Source organism: Hypomesus nipponensis, chromosome 7 (genome assembly GCF_054491055.1).
Source record: "Hypomesus nipponensis isolate SF chromosome 7, ASM5449105v1, whole genome shotgun sequence".
NCBI classification, from domain to species: domain Eukaryota; kingdom Metazoa; phylum Chordata; class Actinopteri; order Osmeriformes; family Osmeridae; genus Hypomesus; species Hypomesus nipponensis.
In genome coordinates, this window is record NC_140367.1 from 12,362,759 (window position 1) to 12,378,282 (window position 15,524).

At 44.1% G+C, this 15,524-nt stretch overlaps 1 protein-coding gene across 2 annotated transcripts in view; it reads left to right on the plus strand.

Moving 5' to 3' along the window:
- anks1b (ankyrin repeat and sterile alpha motif domain containing 1B) overlaps positions 1-15,524 on the plus strand; it is a 184,383-nt gene that overhangs the window by 50,480 nt on the left and 118,379 nt on the right. For both annotated transcript variants that reach the window (XM_084702070.1, XM_084702071.1), the window contains exons 2-3: positions 1,069-1,149; positions 3,697-3,853. In XM_084702070.1, the coding sequence (XP_084558196.1) occupies positions 1,069-1,149; positions 3,697-3,853 (238 nt within the window). The remainder of the gene's footprint in view (positions 1-1,068; positions 1,150-3,696; positions 3,854-15,524) is intronic.

The following is a 15,524-nucleotide window of genomic DNA, read 5'->3' on the forward strand; positions in this document are numbered from 1 at the left end:
GTTTGTGCGCTCCAAAAGTACAATACAGCAAACCTTGGGCCTCCCTTCTACCTGTTATTGTGCTGTGGTAGATACAGTCTGTTTTCACAGCTGGAAAAGGAAAAATAATGTGCAGTCCATAGGCAAAAATAAGGTTACATGCAATGTGTGTGTTTGTTGCGACAACCATCGAGATACACGGGTCTGAAACATATACAATCCAGAAGACAGAATAGAACAACGGTCCTCCGTGACTTTATCTGACTGAGGTCTTGGTGCCGTCTGCTCCCACGCTCGCTGTCTCTCATCTTCCCCTGCCTCCAGGCTTTGTGTTCACCTGAGCCCTGTGCAGCCGTGAGGCTTGATAGCAGCTGCGCAGGAGCAGGAACCAGGTTAGCGTTGTCCCCCCCCCCCCCCCGCGAACTGGCCGTGAGCCGGCGTGCCCTGCTGTGCCCGGAGCTGGGAGGGCTGGGAAGGCTCTGACTCTCTGGGGAAGCCACAGTGTGTGTGTGTGTGTTTGTGTGACCTTGGGTGCATGTGTGTGTGTATTTGTGCTATGTATGTGTATGTCCGATATACAATAACCTGCCCTGTTCTATCCTGAAATAAATCATTCATTTCAAACAGAAGAATGTATACATTCATTCATCATGACATTTGGGCCATCCTGTGCTGCTAATGTATACAGTGGACTGTCCAATGACAAAGGCAGTCATCAAATGATAGCAACAGAAAAAGGACTGTATAAAACATCGAGTGGCCTAGCAATATTCACCACCAAAATTAATTCCTGTAACTTACAGTTTACTTAGTCCCAGTGACGTTTGAGTCAAGTCTTGTTTTTTTGGGTGGCGTCTCTTCTTCTTTTGCACCTCTCCTTGCTGACTGTCTGAAGTGCTTTCCCTCCAAAAATACATTCTCTATCAGTCACAAAAGTGTCTTGCTCAGGTGTCGGTGCAGTACTGCAGGTGGTTGCAGAAACCAAATACTCAGCAAGTTTGACGAAAGATGAGTGTAGAAGGCTGGTAGGGTTGCTGTTCTGTGACGCACTGTTTTGACTCCTGCTGTGTGTGTGTCTTGTCTCCTCAGCATGTGGAAGGGCTTGAATGTCAACTGCTCAGACTGCTCAGGATACACGCCCCTGCACCACGCCTCGCTCAACGGACACAGGTGAGCTCTTTTCGATGTGTGTGTGCGCGTGTGCGTGCGTGTGCATCAACAGCATATGTTTGCGTGAAATCTTTAGAACGTCATTGGAACCAGCTGGTATAATGTTCTTTGTGAGTCACTGATGAACATTCATTCATTAATTCATGCAATATTTCTTATAAAGTAATACAAGACACACATACTGTAACTAACTCGACAAACGTCAAATCACCGAATATCATGAATCTCCTCAACACAGAAGTTGTGTTTGTTTTATCTGTACATAAGTCATATATAAAGAACTAAAATATATGCATTTACATCAGTCTATTAACAGATGTTATAAGTACTCATGAAGCTTAACATAAAACTACAATCGTACATGTATTTCTTGTCATCCACTACAGTAGTGAGTGCTGGGTAGAGCTGAGGTCATTTACTTTGACCTTCTGTTGTCTTGGAGATAGTTTATCTCAGTTCTCTGGTAAATGTCAGGTTCTGTCCTCCTCTGCCACCTGACCCTCAGTGGACATGTGACCTGTCACTCATCCTCCCCGTTCTGTTGCTCCCCTATCAGTGCTCCCCTCCTCTCTCCCCTCCCCCTGGGGTAGCACCCATAGCTGGAGTTACCAGGGGGACTTCCCTTCATAGTTATCTTTATCTTGGTCTACATTTGACAGTTAAGGTGGCTAATAAGGTGGTTTCCAGGCTTCTCTGGGTCGTTTATGACGGTCCAGGAGTAAGGAGGCTCAATGAGTCGCTAGTGTTGATTGGTCAGAATAGTGGTACAGCCCAGACTCCTGGGGGTCGTAGAAGAGACCACTGTTTCTTCTTCAGGTCTCTGGTTGCCAGGTGCTGATCATTCAGTCTTTTACTTTAGGCAGTACAAGCAGCTGTGCTCCCAGTAGACCACCAAACATTATTTATTATATTATTTAAGTACTCTGTCATATTATCATTGTACTTATTTAGCTACATTGTTGTATTTGAACTATGTTTTTTTTTTTTTTTTACTCCTGTTTGTAGATCGCACCCTCCCTTCGCTGCTGTAATCCTGCAAATGTCCCCATTGTGGGACTAATAAAGGATTATCTTATCTTATCTTAAACTCTACTAGATCTGCTGGGTCAGAATCCAGGCATCATTACTTGTGTTGTCTTTTGACTCATAATCCTTTTTTGAGTCGGAGTCATCGAACATTTTAGTTGTTTTTGCTCCATCCAGGGAGGTTATGTTGATCCTGGAAAGACATGAATTATAGTTTTGGATGTTTTTTCTGCGTCTGCTAGAAAAAAATTATTGTCCTGCCACTACATACTTTATATATATATATATATATATATATATATATATATATATATATATATTTTCAATGTACTGTATTCAGTTCTGGTTATTCTACAGTTTCATACAGTACATGCTATATTGCTTATAGTGCATATTGTGCAATAGAAGATAACATACAAACATTTAACATTCAAAATCTTCTGTAAATAAAGCAAACATAGCCTCATTTTCGAATGTCATATGTTCCTGTTCAGAAATCCAAATGTCGCCTCTCTCAAGTGATAAAAGTGCCCCATATCCCAGCAAATGACGTATCGCTGTGTTTTTCTGAGTGCACTCCCTGTGTTGATGTGTACCGCATCAGCATGCTTGCACTCTGAGTGTGTTTGATTAAGATCTCATGTATGTGCCACCTGCATACGTGTGTGTTTGTGAACATGTGGAGTATGCGCGCGCATGCACAAAAGACACAGCAGCAACGCAACTGTCTCTACCTGGGCCAACAAATAAATCCCCTCCATCCGGTTGATGAAGATTAGCCCAGGCGCTAGCTCGCTTGAACGGAACTGACGGATTAGCGCTGTGTTTTGGGGGCAATTATGTGGATTTCCTTCTTTTGACAACCAAGAGGGGAGGAGGGAGGACAACAGAGAAAAGTACAGCCTTGAAGTGAAATGTAGGTCACCAACACACACTTAGAGAAGACTTTAGTTAGGGAGGAGAGAAAGAGAGAAGCACCAATTAGCCTTTAAACGGCAGCCAATTGAAGCTACGCAGTGGAGACCAGACAAAACCCACACACAGGAATGCATGTTTTTTTAGTTTGGTTTGGAATCCTTCAATTGTTTGTTTGCTTGAAGTGATTATTTAAAGGGACGGGAGTGACTCAAGTAAAGGAGTGTTTTGACACAAAGAGCCAGAACCTTCTCCTTCAGAAGATACTATGCCATCATCTCTTCTCAACTCCTTGACCTCCCCTGACATTTTGAATACCAAAGTCTCACTTTTTTATTCCAGATGTGGAAATATCACTAAACAAGCAAATAGAGGCAGTTGTGAAAGGACATTTTAAATATGTCCCCCCCTACCGCCGCACGGATCTCATTGTGTGACCAATACGATTACAATGTGGTTATTCACTCACTCTCTCCTCTCACTTACCTCCGTCCTACTACCCTCTCTCTCTCTCTCTCTCTCTCTCTCTCTCTCTCTCTCTCTCTCTCTCTCTCTCTCTCTCTCTCTCTCTCTCTCTCCTGTTCTCTCCCTCCCCTCCCTGGTCAGGGATGTGGTGCTGAAGCTGCTCCAGTTTGAGGCCTCCACCAACGTGGCCGACAGCAAGGGCTGCTTCCCCCTCCACCTGGCTGCCTGGCGAGGGGACGTGGACATCGTCCGCATCCTCATCCACCATGGGCCCTCGCCCTGCCGCGTCAACCAACAGGTGAGGGGGGGCTGGGGGGATGAGAACCAGGGAGGGGCCCTGGAGGCAGGGGAGGGAGGAGCCCTAGGAAGGTCAGCCAGCAAACAGCAGCTCCAGCATCTCTGGAGACAATAACGCCAAGTGATTCCAACAGATATGGTATAGCCCACTCAGTCCATACTCTGTTTAAAGTAGTGTATCAATCAATTTGATAGATGAATGGAGACAGAGAGAGAGAAGCTGTTGAAGTTTTCTACCATTAACGTTCCACCATTGCTATAGTGAAGTAACAAGTTATATCTGTGTAACTGGTTTAGTGTTGAAGTATTTCTAAGCTATGTCAGCTGTTCCTTCGTAAAATAGATGGCCTGGAAAGTGCAGGATGTGATTATCTGTCAGGTTTCATATAAACATGCGAGACCTAGCTGAGCCCTCTGCCTCTGGTCATGTCATCATTCATGGACGTAAACAAGCCTCTTTTCAATAGACCGCTGATTGACGATGTCAGAGTTAATCGTCGTGTGGGTTTTTCATGGAATGAAAAATGAGAGAAGTGGGGGTCGCCAGTCATAAACTACTTACATTGTTTGTGATGTGTGTGTGTGTGTGTGTCAGGGAGGTTGATAAGATGTTGCAGTCTCAGTCACATTTTTCTCATTTAATAATTGCTTTGTGGCAGAGTTCCTTTTTTGCTATTTCCGCACACAGTGAGCACATTTGTCGCGTGGACAATGGGTTCAATTGATTCCCTCTTTCAAGGTGTTAAACACATAATTGTTTACTGTGATAAATGGCGGCCCTTGCTCCTACACCAGGGAGTCTGTCAGCGGCCTGTCAGCAGCAGGGCTTTACAGCAGCTGTGCCGGCAGGCAGACAAGACGCACACAGAGCGACAGATGCTGATGAGTCAGGACAAATAGCCGCTTGCAGATTGTTGCAGGTTTATGGTTCGTGGAAAGGTGATGTGTTGATCTTTTTTCTTTTTGCCCGCATTGTTCCTTGTAAATTGCGTCCCGTGTGTGTGTCTGCGTATGGGTGTGTGAGGCGTGTATGTCTGTCCGTGTACCAGTGTGTGTTTAGCGAGCAAATACACCTCTTCGTTGATAGGCTGAATTGGAGTGGTGGTGTGCGTGCGTGCGTGCTGTCTGTCTGTCTGTCTCCCCTGGAAACAGACTCCTGCATGCGTTGTTGTAGTCCCAGAGATAAGCTGTACAGAGCCCAGCTACCATCAAGACTCACTACACTGTGCCACCCTGCACACATTAGCCCATTCAGAGATACATGATATTACTCTGACCACACAAACCATTACTGGTGCCAGAGGTTGTTGGTGTGAGTGTTTGTGTGTGATTCTTGGTGTGTGGATCTGTATCCCTGTTGGTGTTTGTATGCGTGCGTATGTGCGTTTGGTTGTTGAAGTTTGTACGTGTGACTCATCTGTGCGTTTACTACAACATGTATATTATGGAGCTCCGAAAGGGGCACCCGTTTAATCTCGCCAGCTTTTACGTTTTGATATGAAGATGGAGGAGGAGGACGAGAAGAGGCCCATTACATACAGCACACACACTCACTCATTGATTATTTGCGGGCTCTGATTGTGTGTGTACATGTATATTCCACTATGTCACAGCACCAGAAGAGAGTAGTGTGTGTGTGTGTGTGTGTGTGAGAGAGAGATGGTGTGTGTGTGAGAGAGAGATGGTGTGTGTGTGTGAGAAAGAGGGTGTGCGGTAAACAGCCCTCAAGGTGTGGCAGCTCTGTTACGGGGCCAATGGGAGGTTATTAGAGGTTATTGGAGGTTGTTGGTCAGTCGTAAAACAGGCGGGACCCACTGTTTACGGGGTAATTGGTTCCAGGAGTCCCCTTACACACACACACACTCACACACACACTCGTACATAAAAAACACAGCTGTTTATGTTTATGCTTAAACATACAAATGATGTTGCACTTGTTTGTGTGCGTGCGTGTGCCTGTATGTGTGTGTGTTTGTGTGTGGGGAAGCTAGCATTTGGGCGCATATCCCATAATACTGTGCATGTGCTCATGACCGGGTGACAGTAAGACTGAGAGTCGGTTTGACACCATTAATGGGCGTTAAGTGGTTTCGTACCTCTTTCATTTCCACACCATTAAACACAGAGGGAGTTCTTTGTTTCTCGCTTCTCACAGTCCTCTGATTGTGCGCGTCCATCTGAGCATGTCGTGGGCTGGTCATGAAGTTTCTCAAGAAGCTGAGTTGGTTAAGAAGCTGAGTTAGTTAGCTGCAGACGTTTTCAAGGTGTCCGCTGCATCGATGAACCTGCCGGGTGCGTTTGAAGGACATCTACTGGCAGTCAATGTACTCTCCTCATTCACTCCGAGAGCCTGTTTTTATCTGAGCCCAGATACATCCCTGCAGTTACACTCCAAAGTATTGTATCTAAGTACAAACTCGATTAGAAATTCTGCTTTGTAATTGGGTTTATTTTCATGACATATTCTTGTGAATATCTTAAGAGGACTTTATACTGTGACTAAATAGCTAAAAGAAACAGTCAAGTGGCTACAGTATGTACGTTTTGTGGATGTAGAACAGACATTAAAAGGGATCATGATAGTTATTTCAATACTCCCTTCAATACGCCCCAACCTGTGTCATCTGCTCTAGTCCTCTCCCTCCATCTGTTCGTCTGTGAGATGGGGCAGACTGCCGTCCTCCAGGACTATGTCCCCCTTCAGGAGATGAGAAGATGCCGTGTCCCCTCGCAACCCGCGATTGAAAGATTGTCTTTGCGAAAGCCATTTTGAGCTCTGTTTCGGAATCTACTCGTGTGAGAATGTATGTCCGAGGGAAATATCAACACGGAAGATATTTACAGCCTCACATGTCGGCGTGACTGTAAGTGTGTCAGTAATTGCGACTCCGTTACTAACGACATTGCCATTACCCACTTTGAGTGCTGTCAAGGGAGACAGGAGAGAGGACAGGTAGCAGGCTAGCTTGTGTTGAGCTGCTCATCTCTGTGGAGGAGGCTGGGGATTTGGGTCTGTATGACTCGAAGAACAGGTTTCTGTATGACCTGTATCAGTGAACTAAATAATGTGTGTGTGTGTGTGTGTGAACTTGTGAGAGTGTCTCAGACTTGAATGTCCTCCGCGAACACAGCACAGAACATGGGGACTCGCATGAACAGCGCATCAAATACACGAGCAACAGTGAGCCAGGGTCATTATGATCATCTACAGCAGCCGTCCTAAATGTCAATAACTGTATGCCAACATCTGTAATAATCTTTGTATTTTTTTTATTAGGAAAATAAAACATGCGTAAATCGTTTATAAATGGAGACTGGAACATACAAGTGGACATGACAAGTGTGTGTGTGTGTGTGTGTGTGTGTGTTAGGTCCTCACCAGGCCACATTGGCGGCAGACACATCCTAGGAATGTTTTCTTTCTTCAGCAGGAGGCCTGAAGGTTACGCCCCTCCCTCCCTCCCTCCCTCCCTCCCTCCCTCCCTCCCTCCCTCCCTCCCTCCCTCCCTCCCTCCCTCCCTCCCTCCCTCCCTCCCTCCCTCCCTCCCTCCCTCCCTCCCTCCCTCCCTCCCTCCCTCCCTCCCTCCCTCCCTCCCTCCCTCCCTCCCTCCCTCCCTCCCTCCCTCCCTCCCCAGATTCTTACCCTGGAGAAGTAGAATGTAAAGTAGGGAGATAGACAGAGAAGGAGGAGGAACAATAGGAAGGAGACAGGGAGTGAAGGAGAAAGAGAGAGAGAAGGAAGGAGAAACAGAGAGTAAAGAAAGAATAGTATGAGTTGAACAGAGGGAAGTAGAAACGGATTGCTCCAGAAGAGAGACGGAGAGTGTGGGAAATGAACCAGATTGTGCGAGTAACATTGTCCAGTGATTCAAAGTGGACCAAATGTCCTTGCCTGCAAATGGTAAATGTGATGTGTGTGTGTGTGGTGTGTTTCCATCCCCTGCTGCGTTTCCACCCCCAGGTGCAGCGTAGCTTCCATGTGAACCAAGACAAAGGGCAAAGGGTCACGAGTAATGTGAGGTCACTACGTGTGTGTGGGTGTGTGGTGTGGGTAGAAGTGCATGTTCATATACACTCTTGTGTGTATGTGTCCTTGGATACACTCCTGCGTGTGTTTGCGTGTGTGTAAAGTGACACCTCTAAATGAAACCATATGCTTCCTATTCATTCCCCTGGAATATTTAAACGTGTGAAACGACATTTTCTGGGCAGATCAGCCAATCCAAGGACTAGTCTGGGGGAAGACCCATCCTTCTCCATCCACTGTGTAAACGCTCGGCCAAATGTCCCTGTGTAACAATGGGCAACTGTATCGGGTTTCGCGTGTATAAACAGAAAATGGCATGTGATGCTGTGTATTACACAAGTGAATAGTGTTCCATAAATCAGCAAGACGACTTTATGTACGTGTGTGGAACATGCGGGAGCATATTTCAGCATTTCAGGGGGGTCATAAAGAGTTTGTGTCTGTACTGTGTAGTACATGTGTTCGTGACGTACATGTTTGTGGTAGTCCCTGTGTGTGTGTGTGTGTGTGTGTGAGGGAGTCTGCGGGATGGCTCTCTCTGGCTCCCTGCGTGTGCCCGTGCCAGAGAGCGTGAGAGATGGGTCAATTGGCTGTGAAGTGTAAGCCACGGGAGAGACGCTCCCCTCTGCTCTCTCTGCTTCTCTTTCCCTCTCGCTTTTTACCTCTCTCTCTTCTCGCTGTCTCTCTACCTCTCTTCACTCTCTCTCTTTACCGCTCTGTCTTTTGTTTCACTTTTTTCCACTCATCCTTGCCACTTATCCTTTCTCTGCTCATTCACGCCCTCTCTCTATCTCTCTCTCTCTCTCTCTCTCTCTCTCTCTCTCTCTCTCTCATACACACACAAACACACCTTCTCTTCAATGTCTCGTTAAGGTTGCATTACAGTTTTTCTTGATTGCTAACACACACAAATTGTATGTATAAGGCATCCTCACAAAACCATTTTGCCAATTCCCAGCAGACAGACCATGTACCCCAGTCTTAAAACACAATTGACCCTTTATGCATTTACATTTAAATTCATCCCTTTAGCAGACGATTTTATCCAAAGCGACTTCCAAGAGAGAGCTTTTGACTTACTCAGGTTCATTCACACTTCTTTGCAAAAGTGTAAACACACCTCTCACTTTAAGACACAATTGTCACCATTATGTCATTTAGAAAACACTGCCGTTTGATATGTAAACTCAAACCAGTGCAATTCAAACACCCTTAGCAACCAATTATCCATGTGTAAGAACTGACAACCAAAAATACTCAACAAGCAATCATTGGTTTGGAATGACAGTTTTTTTCCAATTGCTTAAGCGCAATTTTGAAAACAGGGCTCACTTTGTCAAAACACAACACACAATTCACACAACTAGACACACAAGTAGCACAACACCTCCAATCTTTTTCTAAATTAAACACTTAGTTCAAAACTATACAATTATGTATAAAAACCTATTTCTGTCACCATATGCCACACTCATTAAATTGGACTCTGTTTGAACCAGTTACACACTGTTTTGAAACATTTTTACACTAACTATTCTTTTCTAATGATATAACCTGCTTGATTTTATCAGAGTTATTGTTACAAGTATGTAAAATACATGAATATGTTGACCAAACACAACACACAAGACCAGTACTGCACACTGATCAAAATATTTACTGTATTTCTCCACATTGTCTACGTAAAGGTTGCATTTTGTGCAGAAAATCTGAACCTAATTCATATGTAGCCTACTGCATAGTAGGCTACATACTGTAAACACAGCAAATTAAATACAGTAATTTATTTCAATCATGGACTGCAGTAAGTGGGTACAAAAAAAGTACAGATGTAGTGCATATAGTAGGCTACATTTTACTGTACTATACTCTAGACAGAGAAAAGTAGTTGTCACATGTGCTCCTGTCGAAATGTCCAAATGACTGTTGCAACCGTATATCTGCTGAGGTTGTGCTGAACTCTCTGTCCAGCCTCTCTCAATCTTCCCCGATGGTTCACAACATGGTCAACCAATGTTGTTTGAATTTCATTAGATACTGTAAATTTGGCCCATTCTTCAGCGGCAGGTCTACCTCTCCCTACCACTCTTCCTCCACGGCTCCCCCTCTCTGCCTCTCTCTTCCTCTTCCTGCAACACTGCCTTCCATTTTTGATGAGGACGGGTACACTGACCTGTTGCCTTTTTATAGTGCTGACACCTGATTGGTATGTTCACAATTATGCACTTGTTTTTTATGTCTAAAAAAGGCAAGTAAGTGACAATTTTAGATTTCTGTTTCTAATGTAGAAAAGTGTGTTTAGTGGTTTGCAAAACGCTGTGTGTAGTGTTTTACAAATAGTGTTTGGCTGAGAATATGATTATAGTTGTGCAGGTCTGGGCTTCTGTTTTGCTCCTCGAGTGTCGAGTTTCACTAACTGTGTGTTATTTGAAATGTTTGTGTCTAAGCAATCGGAAAAACCGTAATGCAAAGGTAAGCTCATCTGTACTTAAAAATCATGCATGCAAATATCATAGGAAGCGGCAGAATTGTCAGAATGAGAGGAGGTGGACAAGGGAGAGGAAGAGACAGAGTAAGAGTAAGAAGAACAACAATCTCAAATGAGATCCATGCCACACTATGACAGAAATCCCTATGACAGAACAACCTTCTCCATGCCATGGAACTAGCTTGTGGGGACATTGCTGTGGAGTCCTGTAAGGGATGGCTCAGGCATTCAAGGGCATTTTCCCCTGCTGTTTGGCTAGAGAAAACATTGCCTGTGATGTTGAGGAAAATCTCTGGCCTGACCCTGGTCAGAGACAGGATGCTGACGCAGAATGAACAGTACTGTAGCGTACTCAAGCCCTGTTACCCAGGTGAAAATGCTTTGTTTATTTCCTTTTTTTCTTAGCCTTTGTTCCTCAAATTACAATTTACAGTAATGAATTTGTGTTGTTGACACAGTAGTACTATTTGTATACTGTGACCACTACAGTAACAAGAGCTCAACATGCAATTGCTGTATAATGTAAATAGAAAATAAACTGCCTGTAAGAAGGACAATTGCAGTATTTGTGAGTTTTATGATTTACATCAGGTCAAATTCATGAGGCGGAACATATTTGAAATTCAGGGACATGTTGTAGTCAATGGTTCATGAAAACCTTTTTATAATAGTCTTTTCAATTCGTCCCAGCAATGTGTAAAGGGTATTCAGAAGGTTGAATTTATTTGAGGGCTTTGTGTGTATTTGAATGCAAAGTTTGGTTTTTACCACAGATAATATGGTTTTGACTACAGTGTTTGATTTTGTGTCAAAAGTCAAGGGTTTGGAAGTGTAAGTATGAAGATTCGCGTTTAAAGTTTGGAGAAAACACAGTACACGTTCAAGAAATCTGTCTTAGCAATGGAGAAAAACTGTAAGTAGGCACTGCAGACAGTGGTGGACCGAAAGTCCTGTCAAACAGGGAAGTCTGTTACACAGCAACTGTCTCCCTTTCTCAATTCTCACTGTGCTTTGGGATGGTGTCAGAGGACGTATCTTTCACTTGCACAAATCGTCCGTTTGTGTTCAGCCCACTGCAGATTACCCACAGCATGTCAACATTGATGGTGTCGGCTAAACGTGTTCGGGTTGGCGCGAAGGTGTCTGTGGGGTCTGTCCCTGTAAATGTATCTCTCTGTGTGTGTTTTGGGTCTTCACAATGGCTTAAAAGTAATTAAACGCTTGTTCTGGTGAACAGTCTCGTCTGTGGCCGCGAACGTGTCACATCGCAGCAGGCATCGCACATCGTCAGCTACATAAATGTCTATAAATCACACAGTCGCTAGCTAATTATGTAGCCTAGCAGCCATATAAATATCCAATTCCTTTTGTAGCGGGCGTACATTGAAAGGTGCGTGATGACTGCCATTAGTGCAGACACATCAATATTCTGCAAGTAGGTAGTCTGTAAGTGTTGACGCAGTGTGACAGAACGGCTGTGGCTTACAGCTCTTGGAGCAACAGTGTGCTGTGTGCTCCGACTGGAGAGCCTATTGACAAGCTGTCATGGCCGGGGTAATGGTAATATACAGGACGTATTTATGTACAGTATGTGCTACACGGGGCCTAGTTTTCCCTCTCCCTGTCCGTATCCGTGACTCTTTCTCTGCTTTTCTCTCCCTCTTTTTTTTCCTGCCTTTATCACACCCCCTCCCCCCTCTCTTTGGTCCCACTTGGCTATCTGAGTCTCTCCTCTTTTTTTTCTTCCTATTCTTGTTACTGCACCTCTGTCAGCCCCCCCCCCCCCCCCCCCCCCACACCACACACGGACGCACACACTCACACTGTACTACACTTGTGTTGGTTACATTTCCCAAACAGTACAATGACACCCCAGAATATGTGGTAATTATGGTGTCTGTTTAAATGGGTGTGTGCACCTGTGCATCTGTGTATGTGTGGTGTGCCGTGTAACTGTTTATGCCCCGTGCGTGTGTGCAGACAAACACTGTTTACATTCATCGTGTGATTTTGTTGACATCTACATCCCAACCAAAATGCTAACATGGTGTGGCTTATCAATATGAAAACGTGTACATCATGAACACAGATTAAAGTCTTGCGTAAAAGCTGAAGGGGACTGTACAGTATACAGTTTGGTGTTGGAACTGGATGTGCTCTGAATGCTAACTGCACTGAACATCATTTTAGACCTGCAGAGCTGTGCTCTGGAAGATTCCATTGTAGCATGAACCAGGCGTGTGTGTGTGTGTGTGTGTGTGTGTGTGTGTGTGGGGGGGGGGGTTGGGGGGAGGGAGGGGGATTCCAGAGAGAGGGAATGGAGGGATTTGATTGGTCCGTGAAGCACATGCTGTCATGTTGTTGCCTCAGTGTCTCTCATGTGAGTGTGTGTGTGTGCATGTGTGTGTCTACGCTACTTCCTCCAACCCCCCACCTTTCTCTCTTTTTTCCTCTTGTGCTCTTGCACTGCAGAGGTAAACTAGAGAGGGCGTGGGGTTTGCTTGCATCGGTTGCAGATGGGTCCGTAAAAAAAAAACAAACAAGATATTTGTTTCTGTATATGTGTGGCGGCTGGGGGTATTTTGCATATTTGGGATCTACAAACTCTCCTGAATACAAATGTGTTTAAATTACTCAGATATCTTCATCACAACTGAAGTTACATCATTTTAAAGTTGACCCGTGTCAAAAAGTGATAATGGAGAAAACTGCATTCAAAGATTCCACTCCGTTTCATTCGATTTGACGGCTTGAAAATCTTACGTCCAAAATCCGTTGAAATGAACTGTTTTTCATAAGTAATCATTTTTGTACATTACAATTAGGTAGCCTACATAAACAATTTTCGATCTGCCGCGACATCCGACGGGTTTCCTCAGGCCGCCACACGTATTTGATATAAAACGTATTATTTATGAAGATTTAATAGATTTAAAAGCATTTTAAATCTATTTTAGATTTAAAAATCTAAAATAGATTTATATTTGAAATCTATTTCAGATTTAAAATATAAAAATATAAAATAGATTTTTAGATTTTTTTTAAATCTGCTCATTTAGCTTACAATTCAAAATACCAAGATTGAAGTGTATAATGAAACAGTTGTCATCTCATTTCCCCTGCAAGAGGGAATGGTGATAGGCTATAGCAGCCTCATAGTTGAAAAGTTGCATCAAACGGAAGCGATCATTGTCAGTAACAACGCAAAATGCGACCATTTGGTCTCAGTCTAGCCCAGCGTGGAGAAGCTGACCCCGGGAAATTGTACCTCGAGCTAACTACTAGACGACTGCTTTGTGGGAATTGCAGGAGCTAACCAGTCGAAGGGCACACAAAAATACAGGGTGTTGATATCACAGCCTGGAAACATACCTAGATACGTTTGGCACCTCCATTGACCCCTTGTCTATTCTTTGTTTGTCTATGGCCGCACTACAGCTACAATTCACTAAATCTCTCTTTCTAATTAAACGCCCTCGAATGAACGCCGCCCTTGAATAAATGCCGCAACAAATATGAACATTGTGTAATAAACACTGCAGCGTTTACTCGAAGAAAATACGGTGTACACGGGTAGCAAAGTCTTAAATTGCATGTAGGATGCGCTTGTCAATCAGTCGTCCTACATCACGGCACAATACTTGCTGAGCAACTGCGCAAACCGAGGGATACAGTATACAGTAGCTAACAATGCTAGTGCTAAACAAGTATTTAGCTGCTCGGCTCCATGACGGGTATGTAGGCAGGGCTCCGGACTAACATTTTTGACTAGGAGCACAGTAGCCCCTGACTGAAAATATTAGGAGCGCAAGCAGAACATTTAGGGGCACACCTTATATTGACCTGCAATGCATTTATTAATGTAACTAGAGAGGGTACAATTTAGTGGCAATGGTTTAGACCCCTTTTAGGAGTGCTCAAGCACCGCTACATTTAATCTCAGCACCCCTAAAAATAATATATTTTTAAAATATATTGTTTATTATCATTTGATGCTGGTAGTTAATGAAGAAAGGGACATCCTTAGTGTTTTCATTCAATATTTTGCATAATAATACATAAATGTATCAATTGTTATCCAGTGAAATTAGGGGATTTATATGAGCAGGGGGGTTTACGTTTAGCACTTTTGCAAGGCACTGTATTCATGTCACATTCTCATTGAGGGCTGAGCCCCCCTAAAGGTCTGATCTTAGAATCGCCCCTGGGACAATTTCTGGGGAAATTGTGGGGTGTGCCTGCGTCGGATGCAGATGGGTCCGTTTTTTTTACTGTCATTTTTGCAACTGATATACAGCGACACACCATATGAGCTTGAGTTTAAATACATTATTTAATGTGACAATTACGTACTGTACATGCAAGTCTTAGCTAAATGACTTAAATGTATGATGCACTTTTCAATCAGTCCTCCGACACCACAACACGATACTTGCTGAGTATAATAACAGCGCAACAGCTCAAACACAGGGAGGGATACAGTAGCAACGCTAGTGCTAAATAAGTACTTAGTGGTAGGCTCCATGACGCCAGGTACAGTAACAAGGGCTCGTGAAACTGCTCACCAAAAGAACGAAGGGGAACCCACTTGTCTGGCAGATTACGACGTTCATGGGAATAGCCTAAACTTTCCAAGACTTTCAGCTAGGTTTATAGGTACTTAGTGAAAAATAGCCTTAACTTTCCTCTACTTTTAGCTACGGTACTAATACAGAAGGAACACTGATATCGCTGTCTGACTACAACGTCGTATCTATGCGTTGTTGCTAACGTGTGCTGACAGTGCACACCCAATGAATTCAAAATGTGTAGGTCGCACATGCGCGAGTGTTTGTAAAAAATGCGCGCACTGTGTCAAAAACTGGTCGCAAAATGCGACCATTTGGTCGCAGTCTGGAGCCCTGTATGTAGGGCTTGTGAGACTGCTCACCAAAAGAACGAAAGGGAACCTACTTGTCTTGCAGATGAAGACATGTCTGTAGGTACTTAGCGAAAAGTAGCCTCAACTTTCGTAGACTTTTAGCTATGGTACTAAAGCTGAAGGCTCACACGCACATACACTCTCGCACACACCCATATACCGACACACATACACTCACACACACATGCAGACACACATCCACACACACTGTACCGAGCATGGTCATTCATCACTCC